Source organism: Haemorhous mexicanus, chromosome 34 (assembly GCF_027477595.1).
Source record: "Haemorhous mexicanus isolate bHaeMex1 chromosome 34, bHaeMex1.pri, whole genome shotgun sequence".
Lineage (NCBI taxonomy): Eukaryota > Metazoa > Chordata > Aves > Passeriformes > Fringillidae > Haemorhous > Haemorhous mexicanus.
The window spans coordinates 1,177,738-1,201,099 of NC_082374.1; the positions used below are offsets into that span (position 1 = coordinate 1,177,738).

Here is a 23,362-nt window from a genome sequence, read left to right on the forward strand (position 1 = left end):
CTCCTGGGGACACCTGGGACACACCTGGGACACACCTGGGACACACCTGGGGGAGGGACACACCTGGGGATGGCTGAAATACCCCCTGCTGCTCTAGGTGGGACACACCTGGGCACACCTGGGGGGAGAGACACACCTGGGGACACTCCTGGGGACATCTGGGACACACCTGGGGGCACACCTGGGGACACCTGGGCACACCTGGGGGAGGGACACACCTAGGGACACACCTGGGGACACCTGGGGACACCTGGGGGAGGGACACACCTGGGGACACTCCTGGCACACCTGGGGGGAGAGACACACCTGGGGGGAGAGACACACCTGGGGACAGCTGGGGGAGGGACACACCTGGGGGCACACCTGGGGGCACACCTGGGGGCACACCTGGGCACACCTGGGGGCACACCTGGGCACACCTGGGCGCACCTGGGCACACCTGGGCACACCTGGGCACACCTGGGGACACACCTGGGCACACCTGGGCGCACGGTGACCTTTGCCCCCCAGGAGCTGGTGAAGCTGACCCCGGACGCGGCCGAGCGGGAGCGGCTGCGGGGGGCGCTGGACGCCATGAGGGTGGGGCTGGGGGCGAGCGGGGGGTCCGGGGGGATTTGGGGGGTCCTGGGGGGGATTTGGGGGGTCCTGGGGGGATTTGGGGGAGATTTGGGGGAGATTTGGGGGGTCCTGGGGGGATTTGGGGGGATTTGGGGGGTCCTGGGGGGATTTGGGGGAGATTTGGGGGTATTTGGGGGGTCCTGGGGGGATTTGGGGGGGGACTTGGGGGGATTTGGGGGGATTTGGGGTCCTGGGGGGGATTTGGGGGGGACTTGGGGGGTCTTTGGGGGATTTGGGAGGGACTTGGGGGGGATTTGGGGTCCTGGGGGGATTTGCGGGGGATTTGGGGGGGGGGGGGATTTGGGGGGAATTTGGGAGGATTTGGGGTCCTGGAGGGATTTGGAGGGGATTTGGGGGAGATTTGGGAGGGGTTTGGGGGGGACTTGGGGAGATTTGGGGGGGATTTGAGGAGGGATTTGGGGGGTCCTGGAGGGATTTGGGGGTCATTGGGGGGCGATTTGGGGGGTCCTGGGGGGATCTGGGGGGGACTTGGGGGGATTTTGGTGGGATTTGAGGGAGGTTTGGGAAGTCCTGGGGGGCATTTGGGGGGGATTGGGGGGGATTTGGGGGGCATTTGGAGGGGACTTGGGGGGGATTTGGGGGGATTTTGGGGGGATTTTGGGGGGACCTGGGGTCCTGGGGGAGATTTGGGGTCCTGGAGAGGATTTGGGGGGTCCTGGGGAGGATGGAGGGGGGATTTGGGAGGGGTTTGGGGGGATATTTGGGGTCCTGGGGGAGATTTGGGGGGTCCTTGGGGCTATGTGAGGGTCCTGGGGGGATTTGGGGGAGATTTGGGGGTCCTGGGGGTGATTTTGGGGGTCTTGGGGGTGATTTAGGTGTCCGAGAGGATTTGGGGGGTCCTGGGAGGGGATTTGTGGGTTCCTGGGAAAATTTGGGGGTCCTGGGGGAGATTTGGGGGGCCGTGGGTGGGATTTGAGAAAGATTTGGGGGTCCTGGGGGGGGATTTGGGGGTTCGGGGGCGTTTGGAGGGATTTGGGGGGTCCTGGGGGGATTTGGGGGGTCCTGGAGGGGATTTAGGGGGGTCCGGGAGGATTTGGGGGTCCTGGGGGAGATTTGGGGCTATTTGGGGGCGATTTGGGGGGCCCTGGGGGGATTTGGGGGGTCCTGGGGGGATTTGGGGAGTTCCTGGGGGGATTTGTGGTCCTGGAGGGGATTTCGGGGGGTCCGGGAGGATTTGAAGGTCCTGGGGGGGATTTGGGGGGGATTTGGGAGATTTGGAGGGTCCTGGGGGGGATTTGGGGAAGATTTGGGGGTCCTGGGGGGGATTTGGGAGTTCCTGGGCTGGGATTTGGGGGTCGGGGGTTCTGGAGGGATTTGGGGGGGTCCTGGAGGGGATTTAGGGGGGTCCGGGAGGATTTGGGGGTCCTGGGGGAAGATTTGGGGCTATTTGGGGGGCCCTGGGGGGATTTGGGGGGTCCTGGGGGGATTTGGGGAGTTCCTGGGGGGATTTGTGGTCCTGGAGGGGATTTCGGGGGGATTTTGAGAGATTTGGGGGGTCCTGGGGGTGGATTTGTGGGTTGCTGGGAAAATTTGGGGGTCCTGGAGGAGATTTGGGGGGGTTGGGGGGGATTTGGGGGGTCCTGGGGGGGGATTTGGGGAAGATTTGGGGGTCCTGAGGGGGGATTTGGGAGTTCCTGGGGGAGGATTTGGGGGCTCGGGGGGGTCTGGAGGGATTTGGGGAGTTCCTGGGGGGATTTGGGGGGTCCTGGGGGAATATGGGGGGTCCTGGGGGGGATTTGGGGAAGATTTGGGGGTCCTGGGGGGGGATTTGGGAGTTCCTGGGCGGGGATTTGGGGGTTCGGGTGGGTTCTGGAGGGATTTGGGGGGGTTCTGGGGGGATTTGGGGGTCCTGGGGGGGATTTGGGGAAGATTTGGGGGTCCTGAGGGGGGATTTGGGAGTTCCTGGGGGAGGATTTGGGGGTTCGGGGGGGTCTGGAGGGATTTGGGGAGTTCCTGGGGGATTTGGGGGGTCCTGGGGGAATATGGGGGGTCCTGGGGGGGATTTGGGGGTCATTGGGGGGGATTTGGGGGGTCCTGGGGGGATCTGGGGGGGACTTGGGGGGATTTTGGTGGGATTTGAGGGAGGTTTGGGAGGTCCTGGGGGGGATTTGGGGGGGATTGGGGGGGATTTGGGAGTTCCTGGGGGAGGATTTGGGGGTTCGGGGGGGTCTGGAGGGATTTGGGGAGTTCCTGGGGGGATTTGGGGGGTCCTGGGGGAATATGGGGGGTCCTGGGGGGGATTTGGGGAAGATTTGGGGGTCCTGGGGGGGGATTTGGGAGTTCCTGGGCGGGGATTTGGGGGTTCGGGTGGGTTCTGGAGGGATTTGGGGGGTCTTGGGGGGGTCCCGGGTGGGATTTGGGGTTTCCAGGGGAGGTTTGGGGGTTCCAGGGGGGATTTTGGGGTTGGGGGTCCCTGAGTGGAGCCCCCCAAACCCCCCCAGGACCTGGCCCAGTGCGTGAACGAGGTCAAACGGGACAACGAGACCCTCAAGCAGCTCACGAGCATCCAGCTCTGCCTGCACAACATGGTGGGGACCCCCAAATCCCACCCCGGGACCCCCAAATATCCCAGGGACCCCCAAAATTCCCCACTGGGACCCCCAAATCCCACCCCGGGACACCCAAATCCCTCCCGGACCCCCAAATCCCACCCCGGAACCCCCAAATATCCCAGGGACCCCAAAATTCCCCACTGAGACCCCCAAATCCCACCCGGAACCCCCAAATATCCCAGGGACCCCCAAAATTCCCCACTGGGACCCCCAAATCCCACCCCGGGAACCCCAAATCCCCCCGGGACCCCCAAATCCTCCCTGGACCCCTAAATCCCACCCCGGGCCCACAAATTCCCCCCAGGACCCCCAAATCCCCCCGGGACCCCCAAATCCCACCCGGACCCCCAAATATCCCAGGGACCCCCAAATTCCCCCGGGACCCCCAAGTCCCCCCAGACCCCTAAATCCCCCCGGGACCCCCAAATCCCACCCCGGGACCCCCAAATATCCCAGGGACCCCAAATTCCCCACTGGGACCCCCAAATCCCACCCCGGGACCCCCAAATCCGCCCCGGGACCCCCAAATCCCACCCCGGCACCCCCAGATTCCCCCCTGGAACCCCCAGTTTCCTCCCAGGACCCCCAAATCCCCCCCGGGACCCATTCCTGATGTCCATCCCGTCCCATGTCCCAATCCCGATGTCCATCCTGTTCCCGATGTCCATCCCATTCCTGATGTCCATCCCGTTCCCAATGTCCATCCCGTTCCCGATGTCCATCCTGTTCCTGATGTCCATCCCATTCCCGATGTCCATCCCATTCCCGATGTCCATCCCATCCCTGATGTCCATCCCATCCCTGATGTCCATCCCATTCCTGATGTCCATCCCATTCCCGATGTCCATCCCATTCCCGATGTCCATCCCGTCCCCGATGTCCATCCCATTCCCGATGTCCATCCCATTCCTGATGTCCATCCCATTCCCGATGTCCATCCCGTCCCTGATGTCCATCCCGTTCCTGATGTCCATCCCATTCCTGATGTCCATCCTGCTCCTGATGTCCATCCCGTTCCTGATGTCCATCCCGTTCCCAATGTCCATCCCATTCCCGATGTCCATCCCATCCCTGATGTCCATCCCATTCCTGATGTCCATCCCGTTCCCAATGTCCATCCCGTTCCTGATGTCCATCCCATTCCTGATGTCCATCCCATCCCTGATGTCCATCCCATTCCTGATGTCCATCCCATTCCCGATGTCCATCCCATTCCCGATGTCCATCCCATTCCTGATGTCCATCCCATTCCCGATGTCCATCCCATTCCTGATGTCCATCCCATTCCCAATGTCCATCCCACTCCCAATGTCCATCCCATTCCCGATGTCCATCCCGTTCCCGATGTCCATCCCATTCCCGATGTCCATCCTGTTCCCGATGTCACAACGTCCACCCGATGTCCCAATGTCCCAATGTCCATCCCGATGTCCCGATGTCCATCGATTCCTGTGTCCTGTTCCTGATGTCCATCCCATTCCCGATGTCCATCCCGTTCCCAATGTCCATCCCATTCCCAATGTCCATCCCGTCCCCGATGTCCATCCCAATCCCGATGTCCATCCCAATCCCGATGTCCATCCCATTCCTGATGTCCATCCCACTCCCAATGTCCATCCTGTTCCTGATGTCCATCCCGTTCCCAATGTCCATCCCGTTCCCAATGTCCATCCCAATCCCAATGTCCATCCCGTTCCCAATGTCCATCCTGTTCCTGATGTCCATCCCGTTCCCAATGTCCATCCTGTTCCTGATGTCCATCCCATCCCTGATGTCCATCCCATTCCTGATGTCCATCCCGTTCCCGATGTCCATCCTATTCCCGATGTCCATCCCATTCCTGATGTCCATCCCGTCCCTGATGTCCATCCTGTTCCTGATGTCCACCTCGTTCCTGATGTCCACCCCATTCCCAATGTCCATCCCATTCCTGATGTCCATCCCGTTCCTGATGTCCATCCTGTTCCTGATGTCCACCTCGTTCCTGATGTCCACCCCATTCCCAATGTCCATCCCATTCCTGATGTCCATCCCATCCCTGATGTCCATCCCGTCCCTGATGTCCATCCTGTTCCTGATGTCCATCCCGTCCCTGATGTCCATCCTGTTCCCGATGTCCATCCCACTCCTGATGTCCATCCCATTCCTGATGTCCATCCCGTTCCCGATGTCCATCCCGTTCCTGATGTCCATCCTGTTCCCGATGTCCATCCCATTCCCGATGTCCATCCCGTCCCTGATGTCCATCCCATTCCCAATGTCCATCCCACTCCTGATGTCCATCCCATTCCTGATGTCACCTTGTTCCCGATGTCCATCCCCTCCCAGCCGCAGTCCCTGGCGCAGTTCGGGCGCCCCAAGATCGACGGGGAGCTGAAGGTCTCCAGCGCCGAGAGACGCTCCAAGGTGGACAGGTGGGCCAGGGACACCTGGGGACACCTGGGGACAACTGGGGACACCACAGGGACATCACAGGAATATGAGAACACCACGGAGACATGGGGGCATCTCAGGAACACCTCAGGAACACCTCAGGAACACCTCAGGAACATGGGGACATTCATGGGGACACCTCAGGAACACCTTGGGGACACTTCAGGGACATGGGGACACCTTGGGGACATGAGAACATCCATGGGGACATGGAACATCCATGGAAACACCTCAGGAACACCTTGGGGACACCTTGGGGACATGGGGACACCATGGGAACATGAGAACATCCATGGGGACATGAGAACATCCATGGAGACACCTCAGGAGCACCTTGGGGACACCTTGGGGACATGGGGACACCATGGGGACATGAGAACATCCATGGGGACACCTCAGGAGCACCTCAGGAGCACCTTGGGGACACGGGGACACCATGGGGACATGAGAACATCCATGGCGACATGAGAACATCCATGGAGACACCTCAGGAACACCTTGGGGACTCCTTGGGGACATGAGAACATCCATGGGGACACCTCAGGAACACCTTGGGGACCCCTTGGGGACATGGGGACACCATGGAGACATGAAAACATCCTTGGAGACACCTCAGGAACACCTTGGGGACCCCTTGGGGACATGGGGACACCATGGGGACATGAGAACATCCATGGGGACATGAGAACATCCATGGAGACACCTCAGGAACACCTTGGGGACGCCTTGGAGACATGGGGACACCATGGGGACATGAGAACATCCATGGAGACACCTCAGGAACACCTTGGGGACACCTTGGGGACATGAGAACATCCATGGGGACATGGAACATCCATGGAAACACCTCAGGAACACCTTGGGGACACCTCGGGGACATGGGGACACCTTGGGGACATGAGAACATCCATGGGGACATGAGAACATCCATGGAGAAATCTCAGGAGCACCTTGGGGACACCTTGGGGACATGGGGACACCATGGGGACATGAGAACATCCATGGGGACACCTCAGGAGCACCTCAGGAGCACCTTGGGGACACGGGGACACCATGGGGACATGAGAACATCCGTGGAGACACCTCAGGAGCACCTTGGGGACACCTTGGGATCACTGGGACACCTTGGGGACATGAGAACATCCATGGAGACACATCAGGAACACCTTGGGGACACCTCGGGGACATGGGGACACCATGGGAACATGAGAACATCCATGGAGACACCTCAGGAACACCTTGGGGACACCTCGGGGACATGGGGACACCATGGGAACATGAGAACATCCATGGAGACACCTCAGGAGCACCTTGGGGACACCTTGGGATCACTGGGACACCATGGGGACATGAGAACATCCATGGGGACATGAGAACATCCATGGAGACACCTCAGGAACACCTTGGGGACACCTTGGGGACATGGGGACACCATGGGGACATGAGAACATCCATGGGGACACTGCAGGGACACCAAGGACACGTGAGAAAACTGAGACCTCCCCACGGTGACACCCTTGGGGACACCACAGGGACACTTGGAGGTCAGACCAGGGCCGCCATGGGGACAACCCGTGGAGCGCGGTGGCCTCAGGGACACGGTGCCACCTTTGTCACCGTCCCCAGGTACGGCTTCCTGCTGGACAAGGCCCTGATCATCTGCAAGCGCCGCGGGGACTCCTACGAGACCAAGGACGTGGTGGACCTCCAGAGCCACCAACTGCACGACAGTGACCTCGGACCCCGCGATGGCAAGAAGGTACCGGGGACACCGTGGGGACATCAGAGGGACACCGGTGTCCAGGTCCTCTTCCCAAAGGATCAGGTGGACACAAGTGTCCAGACTTGTGGACCTCAGGAACCCGGTCACTGGTGGACACGTGTCAGGTTCCAAGTGGTCCCAAGTGTCCAGATCCTGGTGGTCCCCAGGTCCTCTTCCCTATGACCTCAGAGGTCCAGGTCTGGTGGATCCCAGGATTTTGGTTCCTGGTGGTGCCAACATCCAGGTCCCTGGTGGTCCCAGATGTCCAGATCTGGTGGACCCCAACATCCTGGTCCCTGGTGGACCCCAAAACCCCATTCCCTGGAGGGTCCCCAGATCCTGGTCCCTGGTGGGGCCCAAAACCCCATTCCCTGGAGGGTCCCCAGATCCTGGTCCCTGCTGGACCCCAAAACACCATTCCCTGGTGGGTCCCCAGATCCTGGTCCCTGGTGGGGCCCAAAACCCCATTCCCTGGAGGGTCCCCAGATCCTGGTCCCTGCTGGACCCCAAAACCCCATTCCCTGGAGGGTCCCCAGATCCTGGTTCCTGGTGGACCCCAAAACCCCATTCCCTGGAGGGTCCCCAGATCCTGGTTCCTGGTGGACCCAAAACCCCATTCCCTGGTGGGTCCCCAGATCCTGGTCCCTGGTGGGGCCCAAAACACCATTCCCTGGTGGGTCCCCAGATCCTGGTTCCTGGTGGACACAGATGTCCAAGTCAGGTGGATCCCAGGTTCCTCTTCTCTGGTGGATCCTCAAATTCTGTTCCCTGGTGGTTCCCAGGATTCTGGTCCCCCCAAAACCCCATTCCCTGGTGAATTTCCAGATCCTGGTCCCTGGTGGACCCCCAAACCCCATTCCCTGGTGGTTCCCCAGGTCCTCTTCCCCATGACCTCAGAGGTCCAGGTCTGGTGGATCCCAGGATTTTGGTTCCTGGTGGTGCCAACATCCAGGTCCCTGGTGGTCCCAGATGTCCAGGTCTGGTGGCTCCCCAGATCCTGGTCCCTAGTGGACCCCAAAACCCCATTCCCTGGAGGGTCCCCAGATCCTGGTTCCTGGTGGACCCCCAAACCCCATTCCCTGGTGGGTCCCCAGATCCTGGTCCCTGCTGGACCCCAAAACCCCATTCCCTGGTGGCTCCCCAGATCCTGGTCCCTGGTGGACCCCAAACACCATTCCCTGGTGGGTCCCCAGATCCTGGTCCCTAGTGAAATCCCAAAACCCCATTTCCTGGTGAATTCCCAGATCCTGGTCCCTGGTGGACGCCCAAACCCTGTTCCCTGATGGATCCCAGGATCCAGGTCCCTGGTGGTCCCAAATGTCCAGATTTGGTGGACCCCAAAACCCTGTTCCCTGATGGATCCCAGGATCCTGGTCCCTGGTGGACCCTGAACCCCATTTCCTGGTGGATCCCCAGATCCTGGTCTCTGGTGAACCCCAAAACCCCATTCGCTGGTAGTTCCCAGGATCCTGGTTCCTGGTGATCCCCAAAACGCCATTCCCTGGTGGATCCCCAAAACCCCATTCCCTGGTGCACCCCAAAACCCCGTTCCCTGGTGGATCCCCAAAACCCCATTCCCTGGTGCACCCCAAAACCCCGTTCCCTGGTGGATTCCTAAAATCTAGTCCAGGATGGATCCCCAAAATCTGGTCCCTGGTGGATCCCAAAACCCTGGTCCCTGGTGAACCCCAAAATCTGGTCCCTGGTGAACCCCCAAAACCCTGGTCCCTGGTGGATCCCAAAACCCCATTCCCTGGTGAACCCCAAAACCCCGGTCCCTGGTGGACCCCAAAACCCCATTCCCTGATGGATCCCCAAAACCCCATTCCCTGGTGGATCCCCAAAACCCCATTCTCTGGTGCACCCCAAAACCCCGTTCCCTGGTGGATTCCTAAAATCTAGTCCCGGATGGATCCCCAAAATCTGGTCCCTGATGAACCCCAAAACCCCGTTCCCTGATGGATCCCCAAAATCTGGTCCCTGGTGAACCCCAAAACCCTGGTCCCTGGTGGATCCCCAAAATCTGGTCCCTGGTGGACCCCCAAAACCCTGGTCCCTGGTGGACCCCCAAAACCCTGGTCCCTGGTGGATCCCAAAACCCCGGTCCCTGGTGGATCCCAAAACCCCATTCCCTGCTGGATGCCCAAAATCTGGTCCCTGGTGGATCCCCAAAATCTGGTCCCTGGTGAACCCCCAAAACCCTGGTCCCTGGTGGATCCCAAAACCCCATTCCCTGGTGGATCCCCAAAATCTGGTCCCTGGTGGACCCCCAAAACCCTGGTCCCTGGTGGATCCCAAAATCCCATTCCCTGATGGATCCCCAGATCCTGGTCCCTGGTGGATCCCAAAACCCCATTCCCTGGTGGATCCCCAAAACCCTGGTCCCTGGTGGATCCCAAAACCCCATTCCCTGGTGGATCCCCAAAACCCTGGTCCCTGGTGAACCCCAAAACTCTGGTCCCTGGTGGATCCCAAAACCCCATTCCCTGGTGGATCCCCAAAACCCCATTCCCTGGTGGATTCCCAAAACCCTGGTCCCTGATGAACCCCAAAACCCCGTTCCCTGATGGATCCCCAAAATCTGGTCCCTGGTGAACCCCAAAACCCTGGTCCCTGGTGGATCCCCAAAATCTGGTCCCTGGTGGACCCCCAAAACCCTGGTCCCTGGTGGATCCCAAAACCCCGGTCCCTGGTGGATCCCAAAACCCCATTCCCTGGTGGATGCCCAAAATCTGGTCCCTGCTGGATGCCCAAAATCTGGTCCCTGGTGGATCCCCAAAATCTGGTCCCTGGTGAACCCCCAAAACCCTGGTCCCTGGTGGATCCCAAAACCCCATTCCCTGGTGGATCCCCAAAATCTGGTCCCTGGTGGACCCCCAAAACCCTGGTCCCTGGTGGATCCCAAAATCCCATTCCCTGATGGATCCCCAGATCCTGGTCCCTGGTGGATCCCAAAACCCCATTCCCTGGTGGACCCCAAAACCCTGGTCCCTGGTGGATCCCAAAACCCCATTCCCTGGTGGATCCCCAAAACCCTGGTCCCTGGTGAACCCCAAAACCCTGGTCCCTGGTGGACCCCCAAAACCCTGGTCCCTGGTGGATCCCAAAATCCCATTCCCTAATGGATCCCCAGATCCTGGTCCCTGGTGAACCCCAAAACCCTGGTCCCTGGTGAACCCCAAAACCCTGGTCCCTGGTGGGCCCCAAAACCCTGGTCCCTGGTGGGCCCCAACCCCCTGGTCCCTGGTGGATCCCCAAAATCTGGTCCCTGGTGGACCCCCAAAACCCTGGTCCCTGGTGGATCCCCAAAATCTGGTCCCTGGTGGACCCCCAAAACCCTGGTCCCTGGTGGGCCCCAAAACCCTGGTCCCTGGTGGATCCCCAGATCCTGGTCCCTGGTGCACCCTGATGTCCACATCCACAGTGGACACCCCACCACCCAATGACCCCGGGGGGGGTGGGGGTGTGACCCCAATGTCCCCAGTGCCACGGGACCCCACCCCACTTGGGGGGCGTGGCTGACCCCTCCCCACCCCACCCCACAGTGGTCCCACACCTTCATGCTGCTGGACATGGCCGGGCTGCCGGACTACGAGCTCTTCTTCAAGACGCGCGAGCTGAAGAAGAAGTGGCTGGAGCAGTTCGAGATGGCCCTGTAGGTGGCCCTGTCCCCACCGAGGAGGTCCCACCTGCCCCACTGGGTGCTCCTGGGGACGCCCAGTTTGTCCCCACCAGACCCAGGTCCTCCTTCCCCGTGTCCGGCAGGTCCAACATCTTCCCCGAGCACGCCCTGGCTGATGGACACGACTTCCAGATGTTCTCCTTCGAGGACACCACATCCTGCAAGGCCTGCCAGATGTTGCTGAGGTAGGACCCCAAAACTGTGTCCTCACGGTCCTGGGGAGGCCATGGGGGGGTTGGGAGAGGGCTTTGGGGGGCTCTGGGAGAGGAGGAGACCCCAGGGTTGGAGGTGGAGGCCAGGGTGGGTCATGTCCTTGGGGTGGTGAGGTCAACAGGTGGTGAAGGTGGAAGTTGGTGATGGAGGGGCTGGTGGGGCCATGGGAAGGTCAAGGTCAAGGTGGGTCAAGCCTTGGAGGGTGGTCAAGGGCTGGAGGGGGTCAAGGAGCTCCTTGGGGGTCAAGCTCTGAGTGGCCCCAAGGTGGGTCAAGGTTGGGTTCAAGTCAAGGTGGATCAATCTTGAGTAGAGGCCGGGTGGGTCAAGGTTGGGTGGGGGCCAAGAGGTCAAGGTTGGGTGGAGGTCAAGAGGTCAAGGTGGGTCAGTGGTTGGGTAGAAGTCGACAAGGTGGGTCAAGACCAAGTCGGGTCAAGGTTGGCTTGGAGTCAAGGTGGGTCAATGTTGAGTAGAGGTCAAGGTGGGTCAGGTTGGGTAGAAAACAACAAGGTGGGTCAAGACCAAGGTGGGTCAATGGTTGGGTGGAAGTCAAGGCCAGAGTGGATCAAGGCCAAGGTGGGTCAAGGTTGGGTAAAGGTCAAGGCCAAAGTGGGTCAAGGCCAAGGCGGGTCAAGGTTGGGTGGAAGTCAAGGCAGATCAAGGTTGGCTGTAGGTCAAGGTTGGCCAAGCCCCAGGTGGGCCAAAGCTGAGGTGAGACCATCCTGGTTGGGTTGATCCTGGTGAGACCAACCTGGGCCAAGACCCAGGTGAGTCAAGGGCTCTGCTGGACAACCTGGGTGGGTCATGGACTGGTCAGTCCTGGACAGGCTTAGGTCAGTCATGGACTGGTCAGTCCTGGACAGGCTTAGGTCAGTCATGGACTGGTCAGTCCTGGACAAGCTTAGATCAACCATGGACTGGTCAGTCCTGGACAGGCTTAGGTCAGTCATGGACTGGTCAGTCCTGGTCCTGGACAAGCTTAGGTCAACCATGGACTGGTCAGTCATGGACTGGTCAGTCCTGGACAGGCTTAGGTCAGTCATGGACTGGTCAGTCATGGACTGGTCAGTCCAGGGTGCCCTCAGGTGGGTGTGGGGCATGGCTGGTGGTGTCCCCTGTGGCCATGACCTGTGTCCCCCCACCGTGTCCCCCCCATGTCCCCAGGGGCACCTTCTACCAGGGCTATCGCTGCAGCCGCTGCCGAGCCCCTGCCCACAAGGAGTGCCTGGGGCGCGTGGGGACCTGCGGGAAGGCCGGAACTGGTGAGCGGCATCATGGGATTGGGGAGGGGCATCATGGGATTGAAGAGGAGGGAAACAGTGGATGGGTAATAGAGGACGGAGAGGCATTGTGGGATACAAGATGGCTGACAGCACAGGGTATTGTGGGATACAAGATGGCTGACAGTAAGCCTTATGGAATACAAGATGGCTGACATTTTGGAGGGCATTATGGGATACAACACGGCTGCCATTTTGCAGGGAAGTGTAGGATACAAGATAGCTGACATTTTGCAGAGCATTGTGGGATACAAGATGGCTGACAGCACAGGGCATTGTGGGATACAAAATGGCCCACACTGATCATTATGGAATACAAAATGGCTGCTAAAGCAGGGCATTGTGGGATACAAGATGGCTGACAGCACAGGGCATTGTGGGATACAAGATGGCTGACACTGATCATTACGGAATACAAGACGGCTGCAAAGCAGGGCATTGTGGGATACAAGATGGCTTACACAGCACAGGGCATTGTGGGATACAAGATGGCTGCCAAAGCAAGGCATTGTGGGATACAAGATGGCTGACAGCACAGGGCATTGTGGGGTACAAAATGGCTGACACAGCAGAGGGACTGACTGAACACTGTAGGATACAAGATGGCTGACAGAAGAGGGAAATGTGGGATACAAGATGGCTGACACTGATCATGATGGAATACAAGATGGCGGCCAAAGCAGGGCATTGTGGGATACAAGATGGCTGACTGAAGAGGGCATTGTGGGATACATGATGGCCGACACTGATCATTACGGAATCCAAGATGGCTGCCGAAGCAGGGCATTGTGGGATACAAGATGGCTGCCAAAGCAGGGCATTGTGGGATACAAGATGGCTGACAGAAGAGGGCATTGTGGGATACAAAATGGCTGACACTGATCATTATGCAACCCAGGATGTCTGCCGAAGCAGGGCATTGTGGGATACAACATGGCTGCCAAAGCAGAGCATTGTGGGATACAAGATGGCTGACAGAAGAGGGCATTGTGGGATACAAGATGGCCGACACTGATCATTACGGAATACAAGATGTCTGCCGAAGCAGGGCATTGTGGGATACAACATGGTTGACACAGCACAGGGCCTTGTGGGATACAACATGGCTGCCAAAGCAGGGCATTGTGGGAATACAAGATGGCTGACAGAAGAGGGCATTGTGGGATACAAGATGGCTGACAGAAGAGGGCATTGTGGGATACAAGATGGCTGACACTGATCATTACGGAATACAAGATGTCTGCCGAAGCAGGGCATTGTGGGATACAACATGGTTGACACAGCACAGGGCCTTGTGGGATACAACATGGCTGCCAAAGCAGGGCATTGTGGGATACAAGATGGCTGACAGAAGAGGGCATTGTGGGATACAAGATGGCTGACAGAAGAGGGCATTGTGGGATACAAGATGGCCGACACTGATCATTACGGAATACAAGATGTCAGCCGAAGCAGGGCATTGTGGGATACAAGATGGCTGACATGGAGCGAGGCATTGTGGGATGCCGTGATGACGGCCTCATGCTGAGCCCAGTTCAATGCAAGCCTTAATTAAGAGAGGCATTAATTAGTCCCTGCATTAACAAGGGCTGGGGCCAATTAATCAATCATTAATTAGGGAATGGAGTCGTTGGCTGTCATTAATTAGTGCTGGATCTATTTTCCTGCTATTAATTAGGGCTAGGGCCAATTAATCAATCATTAATTAGGGAGTGGAATCGCTGGCTGTCATTAATTAGTGCTGGATCTATTTCCTGTTATTAACCAGGGCTGGGGCCAATTATCCCATCGTTAATTAGGGGATGGGCTAATTTACCCTCAGCCTTAAATACCCCAATATCAATTAAGAGAGAGGCTAATTATCTTATCATTAATTAGGGGATGGACTAATTATCCTTGGCCCTAAATACCCCAGCACTAATTAATAGAGGGGCTAATTGCCATATCGTTAATTAGGGGATGGACTAATTACCCTCAGCCCTAATTACCTACCATTAATTAAGAGAGAGGCTAATTACCATATCACTAGTTAGGGGACAGACTAATTACCCCAACCTTAGTTAAGAGACAGGTGAATTACAATATTATTAATTAGGGGACGGGTTAATTACCCCAACATTAATTAGGACAGAGGCTAATTACCATATCATTAATTAGGGGGTGGACTAATTAGCCTCGGCATTAATTACCCCACCATTAATTGGGAGAGAGGCTAATTACCGTATTATTAATTAGGGGATAGAGTCATTACCCTCAGCCCTAATTACCCCAACAATAATGAATTAATCTAATTACCCCATTATCAATCCAGGAAATTAATGACCAATTACTCCATCACTAATAAGTTGTTAGCTAATTACCCCTCATTAACTAAACCACGCTCTAACTCCCTCCTCACCAATTAAGAAAACCCCTAATTACCCTTCCCTAATTAACTCTCTCCCCAGATCCCGGATCGGGCGCACGGAAGGTACCAAAACCCCACAAAAATGGGGGGAACTCCTCGGGACGAACCCAAACCCCGGATTTTAGGGGGGGGGGGGGGTTTGGGAGGGGGATCCCCGGGGATCTCTGGGGGGTCCCTGAGGATCTCGGGGGGGGGGGTCCAGCCCCCCTCAAGCCCCCCCAAATCCTCCCCACTCACGGGGGTCTCCTCCCCCCCTCCCCCCTCCAGAACAAATCGCAGCGGCCGGGACCGGACAAGAAACGGGGGGAGCTGGGTGAGGAATTTGGGGGGTCCCGACCCCCCCAGCTAAAATCTGGGGGGTCCTGACCCCCCCCAAGATGAAATCTGGGGGGTCCCGACCCCCCCAACTCAAATCTGGGGGGTCCTGGCCCCCCCCGAGATGAAATTTGGGGGGTCCCGACCCCCACAGCTCAAATCTGGGGGGTCCTGACCACCCCCGAGATGAAATTTGGGGGGTCCCGACCCCCCCAGCTCAAATCTGGGGGGTCCTAACCCCCCCCAGTTCAAATTTGGGGGGGGGTCTAGGCCTGATTTGGGAGAGTTTGGGAGGGTCAGATCAAATTTGGGGGGTCTTGACCCACCACCAGATGAAATTTGGGGGATCCCGACCCCCCCCCCCAAGGTGAAATTTAGGGGTTCTGATCCCCCTCCCCCCAGGGCACATTTTGGGGGGTCCTGACCCCACCCAGGACAGATTTTGGGGAGGGGGGGTCGGGGGTTTTTGACCCCCTCAAATCCATTTTTGGGGGTCTCAAGTGGTTTTGGACCACCCCAATCCATTTTTTGGGGGGTCCCGAGGGGGATTTTGCCCCCTCAAATCCCTTCGGGGAGGGGGTGTTTGACCCCCCCCCCATCAATTTTTGGGGTTTTTGACCCCCCCAATTCATTTTTTGGGGTTTTTGACCCCCCCCAAACAATTTTGGGGGTCCCGGGGGGGGTCGTCCTGACTCGGGGTTCCCCCCCCCCCAGGACTCCCCAAAATGGAGAGCACCCAGCCCTACAGTGGGGTGCCCCCTCCCCCGGGGGTCCTGGCCCCGCCCCTTCGCCTCAGCCCCGGTGACGTCATCGAGGTGACAGCGGCCGAGGCCGAGGAGCTCTGGTGGCAGGTGGGGGATGGGGGGGGGTCCCAAAAAAGGGGGGGGGTCCCCAAAAATTGGGGGGGGGATAAAATAGAGCGGGTCCTGAAATGGGGGAGGTGGTCCTGAAAGGGGGGGGGAGGTATGGGACCCCTGAAATGGGGGGGACCCCAAAAACGGGGGGTGGGGTCCGAAAATGGGAGGGGGTCCTAAAATGGGGAGAGGTCCTAAAATGGGGAGGGGGGAAACCCCTGAATTGGGGGGGTGTCCTGAAATGGGAGGGCCCTGAAATGGGGGGACCCCAAAAATGGGGGGGGGGCTCCATGAAATGGGGGGTCCTGAAATGGGGGGACCCCAAAAACGGGGGGTGGGTTCTAAAATGGGTGGGGGTCCTAAAATGGGGAGGGGGGGGACCCCTGAATTGAGGGGGATGTCTTGAAATGGGGGGGGTCCTAAAATGGGGGCGGGGGCTTCTAAAATAGGACCCCTGAAATGGGGGGAGGGTCCTAAAATGGGGGGACCCCTGAAATGAGACACCTGAAATGGGGGGAGGGTCCTAAAATGGGGGGGACCCCTGAAATGAGACCCCTGAAATGGGGGGAGGGTCCTAAAATGGGGGGACCCCTGAAATGAGACCCCTGAAATGGGGGGTGGGTCTCCCCACAACTTTTGGGGGTCTCAAGCCCCCCCTGGACCCCCCCAAATTTCCCCCCTAATCCTTGGAGAGTGTGTCAGAGCACCCCAAAAATTAGGGGAGACCCCCGGAATTTAGGGGAGACCCCACCCCCAAATTATCGGGGGGCTCGGGGGGGGATCTCCCCCACTCCTTTGGGGGTCTCGGGACCCCCCTGGACCCCCCCAAATTTGCCCCCCCAGGGTCGGAACGTGGCCAGCGGGGAGCTGGGCTGGTTCCCCAGCAACGCCGTCAAACCTTTCGTGGCCGTGAGTTTGGGGGGACCCCCCACCTCAAAAAAAGCCCCCCCAAAATTTTTTGGGGGTGTCCCCGAATTTGGGGAGGGGGTCTGGGGTGTTTGGGGGGGTCGTTTGGAGCCCCCCCCACCCCAATTTTGGGGTTTTTCTCTCTGTTTTTGTCGCAGGCGCCGCTGCCGGATCTCTCCGTCTATCCCTGGTCAGTGGGGAGACCCCAAAATTCGCGGCTGAACCCCAAAATTCTGCCCCGAGCCCCCAAAATTCTGCCCTGAAAACCCAAAAATTCTGCCCAGAACCCCAAAATTCGCACACGGGACCCCAAATTTTGCGGCTGAACCCCAAAATTCGCGGCTGAACCCCAGAAATTCTGCCCCGAAAACCCCAAAATTCGCACCTGGAACCCCAAAATTTGGACCTGGCACCCCCAAAATTTGGACCTGGGACCCCAAAATTCACACCTGGGACCCCAAAATTCGCATCTAGGACCCCAAAATTCACACCTGGGACCCCCGAAATTCACACCCGGGACTCCAAAATTCGAACCTGGGACCCCAAAAATCTGCCCTGAAAACCCAAAAATTTGCACCTGAACCCCAAAATTTGCACGCGGGACCCCAAAATTCTGCCTTAAACCCCAAAACTGGCCCCTTGGAGCCTTCAAATTCTCACCTGGGACACCAAAATTCTGTCCTGGACCCCCAAAATTCGCACCTGGAACCCCCAAAAATTCTGTCCTGAACACCAAAATTTACACCTGGAACCCCAAAATTCGCACCTAAAGCCCCAAAATTCGCACCTGGAATCCCAAAATCTTGCCCTGGAACCCCAAAATTCGCACCTGGAACCCCGAAATCTTGCCCTGGAACCCCAAAATTCGCACCTGAAACCCCAAAAATTCGCACCTAAAGCCCCAAAAATTCGCCCCTGGAACCCCGAAATTCTGCCCTGGAACCCCAAAATTCGCACCTAAAACCCCAAAATTCGCACCTGGAACCCCAAAATTCGAACCTGGAACCCCGAAATTCTGCCCTTGACCCCAAATTCGCACCTGGGACTCTGAAATCCTGCCCTTTAACCCCAAAATTCTTACCTGGAACCCCAAAATTCGCACCTGGGACCTCGATTTTCTCCCCTGAACCCCGAAATTCCCGCGTGGGACCCCAAAATTCTGCCCTGGAACTGGGGGGATCCTGGGTGGGGTTTTTGGGGTCCCGGGTGGGACTTTTGGGGGTTCGGGTTGGGGATTTTGGGGTCCCGTGTGTGGTTTTGGGGTCCGGGCTGGAGTTTTTGGGGTCCCGGGTGATTTTTGGGGTTCGGGTTGGGGTTTTTGGGGTCCCGTGTGTGGTTTTGGGGTCCGGGCTGGAGTTTTTGGGGTCCCGGGTGTTTTTTTGGGGTCCCGTGTGTGATTTTTGGGGTGACACCCCCCATTTCCAGGTTCGGGGGTCCCCTGGAGCGCGCGGGGGCCGAGCAGGCGTTGTCCCCCCCGGGTGGGGATTTTGGGGTCAAGATTGGGGATTTTGGGGTCCGGGTTGGGAATTTTGGGGTCCCGTGTGTGATTTTGGGGTCCGGGTTGGGAATTTTGGGGTCCGGGGTGTTTTTTGGGGTCCCGTGTGTGATTTTTGGGGTGACACCCCCCGTTTTTAGGTTTGGGGGTCCCCTGGAGTGCGTGGGGGCCGAGCAGGCTCTGTCCCCTCCCGGGTGGGGATTTTGGGGTCCGGGTTGGGGATTTTGGGGTCCCGGGTGTTTTTTGGGGTCCCGTGTGTGATTTTTGGGGTGACACCCCCCATTTCCAGGTTCGGGGGTCCCCTGGAGCGCGCGGGGGCCGAGCAGGCCCTGTCCCCCCCCGGGTGGGGATTTTGGGGGTCCCGTGTGTGATTTTGGGGTCCCGTGTGTGATTTTGGGGTCCGGGTTGGGGATTTTGGGGTCCGGGGTGTTTTTTGGGGTCCCGTGTGTGATTTTTGGGGTGACACCCCCCACTTCCAGGTTCGGGGGTCCCCTGGAGCGCGCGGGGGCCGAGCAGGCGCTGTCCCCCCGCTCCGACGGCGCCTTCCTGGTGCGGCAGCGGCTGCGGGAGCCCGGGGACTTCGCCATCAGCGTCAAGTGAGGGACCCTGGGGACACCTGGGGACACCTTGGGGACACTTCTGGGGACATTTGGGGACACTTGGAGAGGACTTTTAGGGACGCTTTTAGGGATATTTGGGCATACTTGGGGACACCGGGGACACTTGGGGACACCTGGGGACAGTTGAGGATGGCTTTGGGGACACCTCTGGGGACAGTTTTGGGACACTTTGGGGACACCTTGGTGACAGCTGGGACACTCGGAGAGACTTTTGGGGACGCTTTGAGAGGCTTTTGGGGACATTTGGGGACAGTTTGGGGACACTTTTGGGGACCGTTTGGGGACACTTGGGGACACTTTTGGGGACAATTAGGGTCGCAGAGGACACTTGGGGACATCGTGGGGACACCTGGGGACACCTTTGGGGACACTGGGGACAGTTTTGGGGACATTGCAGGGACACTTTTAGGGACACTGGGGACACTTGGGGACACTGCAGGGACACTTGAGGACACTTTTGGGGTCATGGGGACACTTTTGGGACACTTGGAGACAATTTGGGGACACCTTTGGGGACAGGTCGTGAGGAGACTTTTGGGGAGACTTTCGGGGAGACTTTCGGGGGTCGCGGGGACACCTTGGGGACACCTTGGGAACACTTGGGGACCCTGCAGGACCCGGCGGGGTCGTGGGGAGGCTTCTGGGGAGACTTTTGGGGTCTCCGGGAGACTTGGAGGGAGGGAGGGGGGAGGGAGAGAAAGAGGGAGGACGGAGGGAGGGGGAGAGGGAAAGGGAGGGAGGGAGGGGAGGGGAAGGGAGAGGGAAGGGGAGAGGGAAAGGGAGGGAGGGAGGGGAAGGGAAGGGAGAGGGAGGGGAGGGGAGGAATGGGAAATGGAGGGAGAGATGGAGGGGGAGAGGGAGAGGGAGGAAGGGAGGGAGAGGGAGGGAGAGAGGGAGAAGGAGGGAGGGAGGGAGGGAGGGAGAGAGGGAGAAGGAGAAGTGAGAGAAGAGGGAGAGAGGGACGGAGGGAGGGACGGAGGGAGAGGGAAGAAGGGGAGAGACGGGGAGGGGAGGGGAAGAAGGGGAGGGAGGGAGGGAGGGAGAGGGAAAGAGGGAGAGGGAAAAGGAGGGAGGGAGGAGGGGGAGAGGGAGAAGAAGTGAGAGAAAGAGGAGGAGAGAGGGAAGGAGGGAGGGATGGAGGAGAAGGGAAGGAGGGAGGGGGAGAGGGAAAGGGAGGGAGGGGAAGGAAGGGAGAGGGAGGGAGGGGAGGGAGGGAGGGGAGGGGAAGGGAGAAGGAGGGAGGGAGGGAAGGAATGGGAAACGGAGAGATGGGAGGGGAAGAGGGAGAGGGACAGAAGGAGTGGGAGAGAGGAAGAGGGAGAAGGAGGGAGGGAGGGAGGGAGAAGGAGGAGTGAGAGAAGGGGGAGGGAGGGATGGAGGGAGGGACGGAGGGAGAGGGAAGGAGGGGAAGGGACAGGGAGGGAGGGGAAGAATGAGAGGGAGGGAGAGGGGTCCTGGGGACGTTTTTAGTGAGGGAGAGGGAGGAAGAAGGGACGGAGGGGGAGGGAGAGAGAGAGAGAGGGAGAAGGAGGGAGGGAGAGACGGGGTGGGAAACGGAGGGAGGGGGTGGGAGAGAGGGAGAGGGAGAGAGGGAGGGTCGGAGGGAGAGGGAGGGGGAGAAGGGGAGGGAGATGGAGGAGAAGAGGGAGAGGGAGGGAGAAGGAGAGAAGGAGGGAAGGAGGGAGAAGGAGGGAGGGAGGGAATGGGAAGCGGAGGGAGAGATGGAGGGGAAGAGGGAGAGGGAGGGAGAGGGAGAGAGGGAGAAGGAGAAGAAGTGAGAGAAAGAGAGGGGGACAAAGGGAGGGACGGAGGGAGAGGGAAAGGGAATGAGGGGGAGGGAGGGGAAGAAGGGGAGGGAGGGAGGGAGGGATAGGGAGGGGGAGAGACGGAGGGAGAGAGGGAGAGGGGTCGTGGGGACGTTTTTAGGGAGGGAGAGGGAGAGAGGAAGGGAGAGAAAGAGGGAGAGAGAGGGAGGGAGAGATGGAGTGGGAAACGGAGGGAGGGGTGGGAGAGAGGGAGAGGGAGAGAGGGAGTGTCGGAGGGAGAGGGACGGGGAGAAGGGGAGGGAGATGGAAGGGAAGAGGGAGAGGGAGGAGGGAGGGAGAAGGAGGGAGGGAGAAGGAGAAGAAGTGAGAGAAAGAGAGGGGGACAAAGGGAGGGACGGAGGGAGAGGGAAAGGGAATGAGGGGGAGGGAGGGGAAGAAGGGGAGGGAGGGAGGGATAGGGAGGGGGAGAGACGGAGGGAGAGAGGGAGAGGGGTCGTGGGGACGTTTTTAGGGAGGGAGAGGGAGAGAGGAAGGGAGAGAAAGAGGGAGAGAGAGGGAGGGAGAGACGGAGTGGGAAACGGAAGGAAGGAGGGAGAAGGAGGGAGGGAGGGAGAGGGAGGGGAGAAGGGGAGGGAGATGGAGGGGAAGAGGGAGAGGGAGGGAGGGAAGGAAGGAAGGAGGGAAGGAGGGAGGGAGGGAGAGAGAGAGGGAGGGAAGGAAGGAGGGAGGGAGGGAGGGAAGGAATGAAGGAAGGAGGGAGAGGGAGGGAGGGAGGGAGGGGAGGGAGGGAGAGGGAGGGAAGGAAGGAGGGAGGGAGGGAGGGAAGGAATGAAGGAAGGAGGGAGAGGGAGGGAGGGAGGGAGAGGGAGGGAAGGAAGGAGGGAGAGAGGGAGGGAGGGAGGGAGGGAGGGAGGGAGGGAGGGAGGGAGGAGGGAGGGAGGAGGGAGAGGGAGGGAGGAGGCGGGGCTGACTCGGCGCAGGTTCCGCGGGCAGGTGAAGCACATCAAGGTGACGGCGAGCGAGGGGCTCTACAGAGTGACCGAGAGGAAAGCGTTCCGGGGGCTCGTGGTGAGACAGCGGCACCCCCAAACCCGGGGGACCCCAAAACAACCCCAAAACAACACGGGGGGACCCCAAAAATCCCCAAAATAACCCGGGGGACCCCAAAAACCCACAAAAGAACCCGGGGGACCCCAAAAACCCCCCCAAAATAACCCGGGGGACCCCAAAAACCCCCAAAAGAACCCGGGGGACCCCAAAAACCCCCCAAAATAACCCGGGGGACCCCAAAAACATCCCCGGGGGCCCCAAAAACAAGCCGGGGACCCCAAAAAAACACCCCAAAATAACCCGGGGGACCCCAAAAACAACCCGGGGGACCTCAAAAACCCAAAAGAACCCGGGGGACCCCAAAAAACCCCCCAAAAAACCCGGGGGACCCCAAAAACAGCCCGGGGGACCCCAAAAACCCCCCTAAAACCACCTGGGGGACCCCAAAAACCCCCAAAACAACCCGGGGGACCCCAAAAACAACCCAAAACTACCCGGGGGACCCCAAAAAACCCCCAAAACAACCCGGAGGACCCAAAAACGCCAAAAATAACCCGGGGGACCTCAAAAACAATGCGGGGGACCCCAAAAACCCCAAAACTACCCGGGGGACCCCAAAAACCCCAAAACAACCCGGGGGACCCCAAAAACAACCTGGGGGACCCCAAAAAACCCCAAAATAACGCGGGGGACCCCAAAAACCCCCCCAAAATAACCCGGGGGACCTCAAAAACATCCCCCGGGGGCCCCAAAAAAAAGCCGGGGACCCCAAAAAAACCCCAAAATAACCCGGGGGACCCCAAAAACAACCCGGGGGACCTCAAAAACCCCAAAAGAACCCGGGGGACCCCCAAAAACCCCCCAAAAAACCCGGGGGACCCCCAAAACAACCCGGGGGACCCCAAAAACAACCCCAAAACTACCCGGGGGACCCAAAAACCCCAAAAGGACCCGGGGGGACCCCAAAAAACCCCAAAAACAACCCGGAGGACCCAAAAACGCCAAAAATAACGCGGGGACCTCAAAACAATGCGGGGGACCCCAAAAACCCCAAAACTACCCGGGGGACCCCAAAAACCCCAAAATAACCCGGGGGGACCCCAAAAACAACCCGGGGGACCCCAAAAACCCCCAAAATAACGCGGGGGACCCCAAAAAAACCCCAAACAACCCGAGGGGACCTCAAAACCCCAAAAATAACGCGGGGGGACGCCAAAAACCCCAAAAATAACCCGAGGGACCCCAAAACCCCCAAAAATAACCCGGGGAACCCCAAAAACAACCCGGGGGACCCCAAAACAACCCCAAAAAAACCGGGGGGACCCCAAAATAACCCGAGGGACCCCAAAAACCCCCAAAACAACCCGGGGGACCACAAAAACCCCAAAACA

At 59.0% G+C, this 23,362-nt stretch overlaps 1 protein-coding gene across 1 annotated transcript in view; it reads left to right on the forward strand.

The window, feature by feature from the left end:
• The first annotated feature begins 502 nt into the window (after window positions 1-502).
• The window catches only part of LOC132340956 (proto-oncogene vav-like), a 34,330-nt gene continuing 11,470 nt past the window's right edge, over window positions 503-23,362 (forward strand). The window contains exons 1-14 of the mRNA XM_059872209.1: window positions 503-579; window positions 3,081-3,167; window positions 5,520-5,605; window positions 7,251-7,383; window positions 10,932-11,041; window positions 11,152-11,253; window positions 12,443-12,540; window positions 15,006-15,028; window positions 15,233-15,278; window positions 15,995-16,131; window positions 16,978-17,043; window positions 17,199-17,230; window positions 19,015-19,131; window positions 21,902-21,989. Coding sequence (XP_059728192.1) covers window positions 574-579; window positions 3,081-3,167; window positions 5,520-5,605; window positions 7,251-7,383; window positions 10,932-11,041; window positions 11,152-11,253; window positions 12,443-12,540; window positions 15,006-15,028; window positions 15,233-15,278; window positions 15,995-16,131; window positions 16,978-17,043; window positions 17,199-17,230; window positions 19,015-19,131; window positions 21,902-21,989 — 1,131 coding nt within the window. The 5' untranslated portion in view covers window positions 503-573. The remainder of the gene's footprint in view (window positions 580-3,080; window positions 3,168-5,519; window positions 5,606-7,250; window positions 7,384-10,931; window positions 11,042-11,151; window positions 11,254-12,442; window positions 12,541-15,005; window positions 15,029-15,232; window positions 15,279-15,994; window positions 16,132-16,977; window positions 17,044-17,198; window positions 17,231-19,014; window positions 19,132-21,901; window positions 21,990-23,362) is intronic.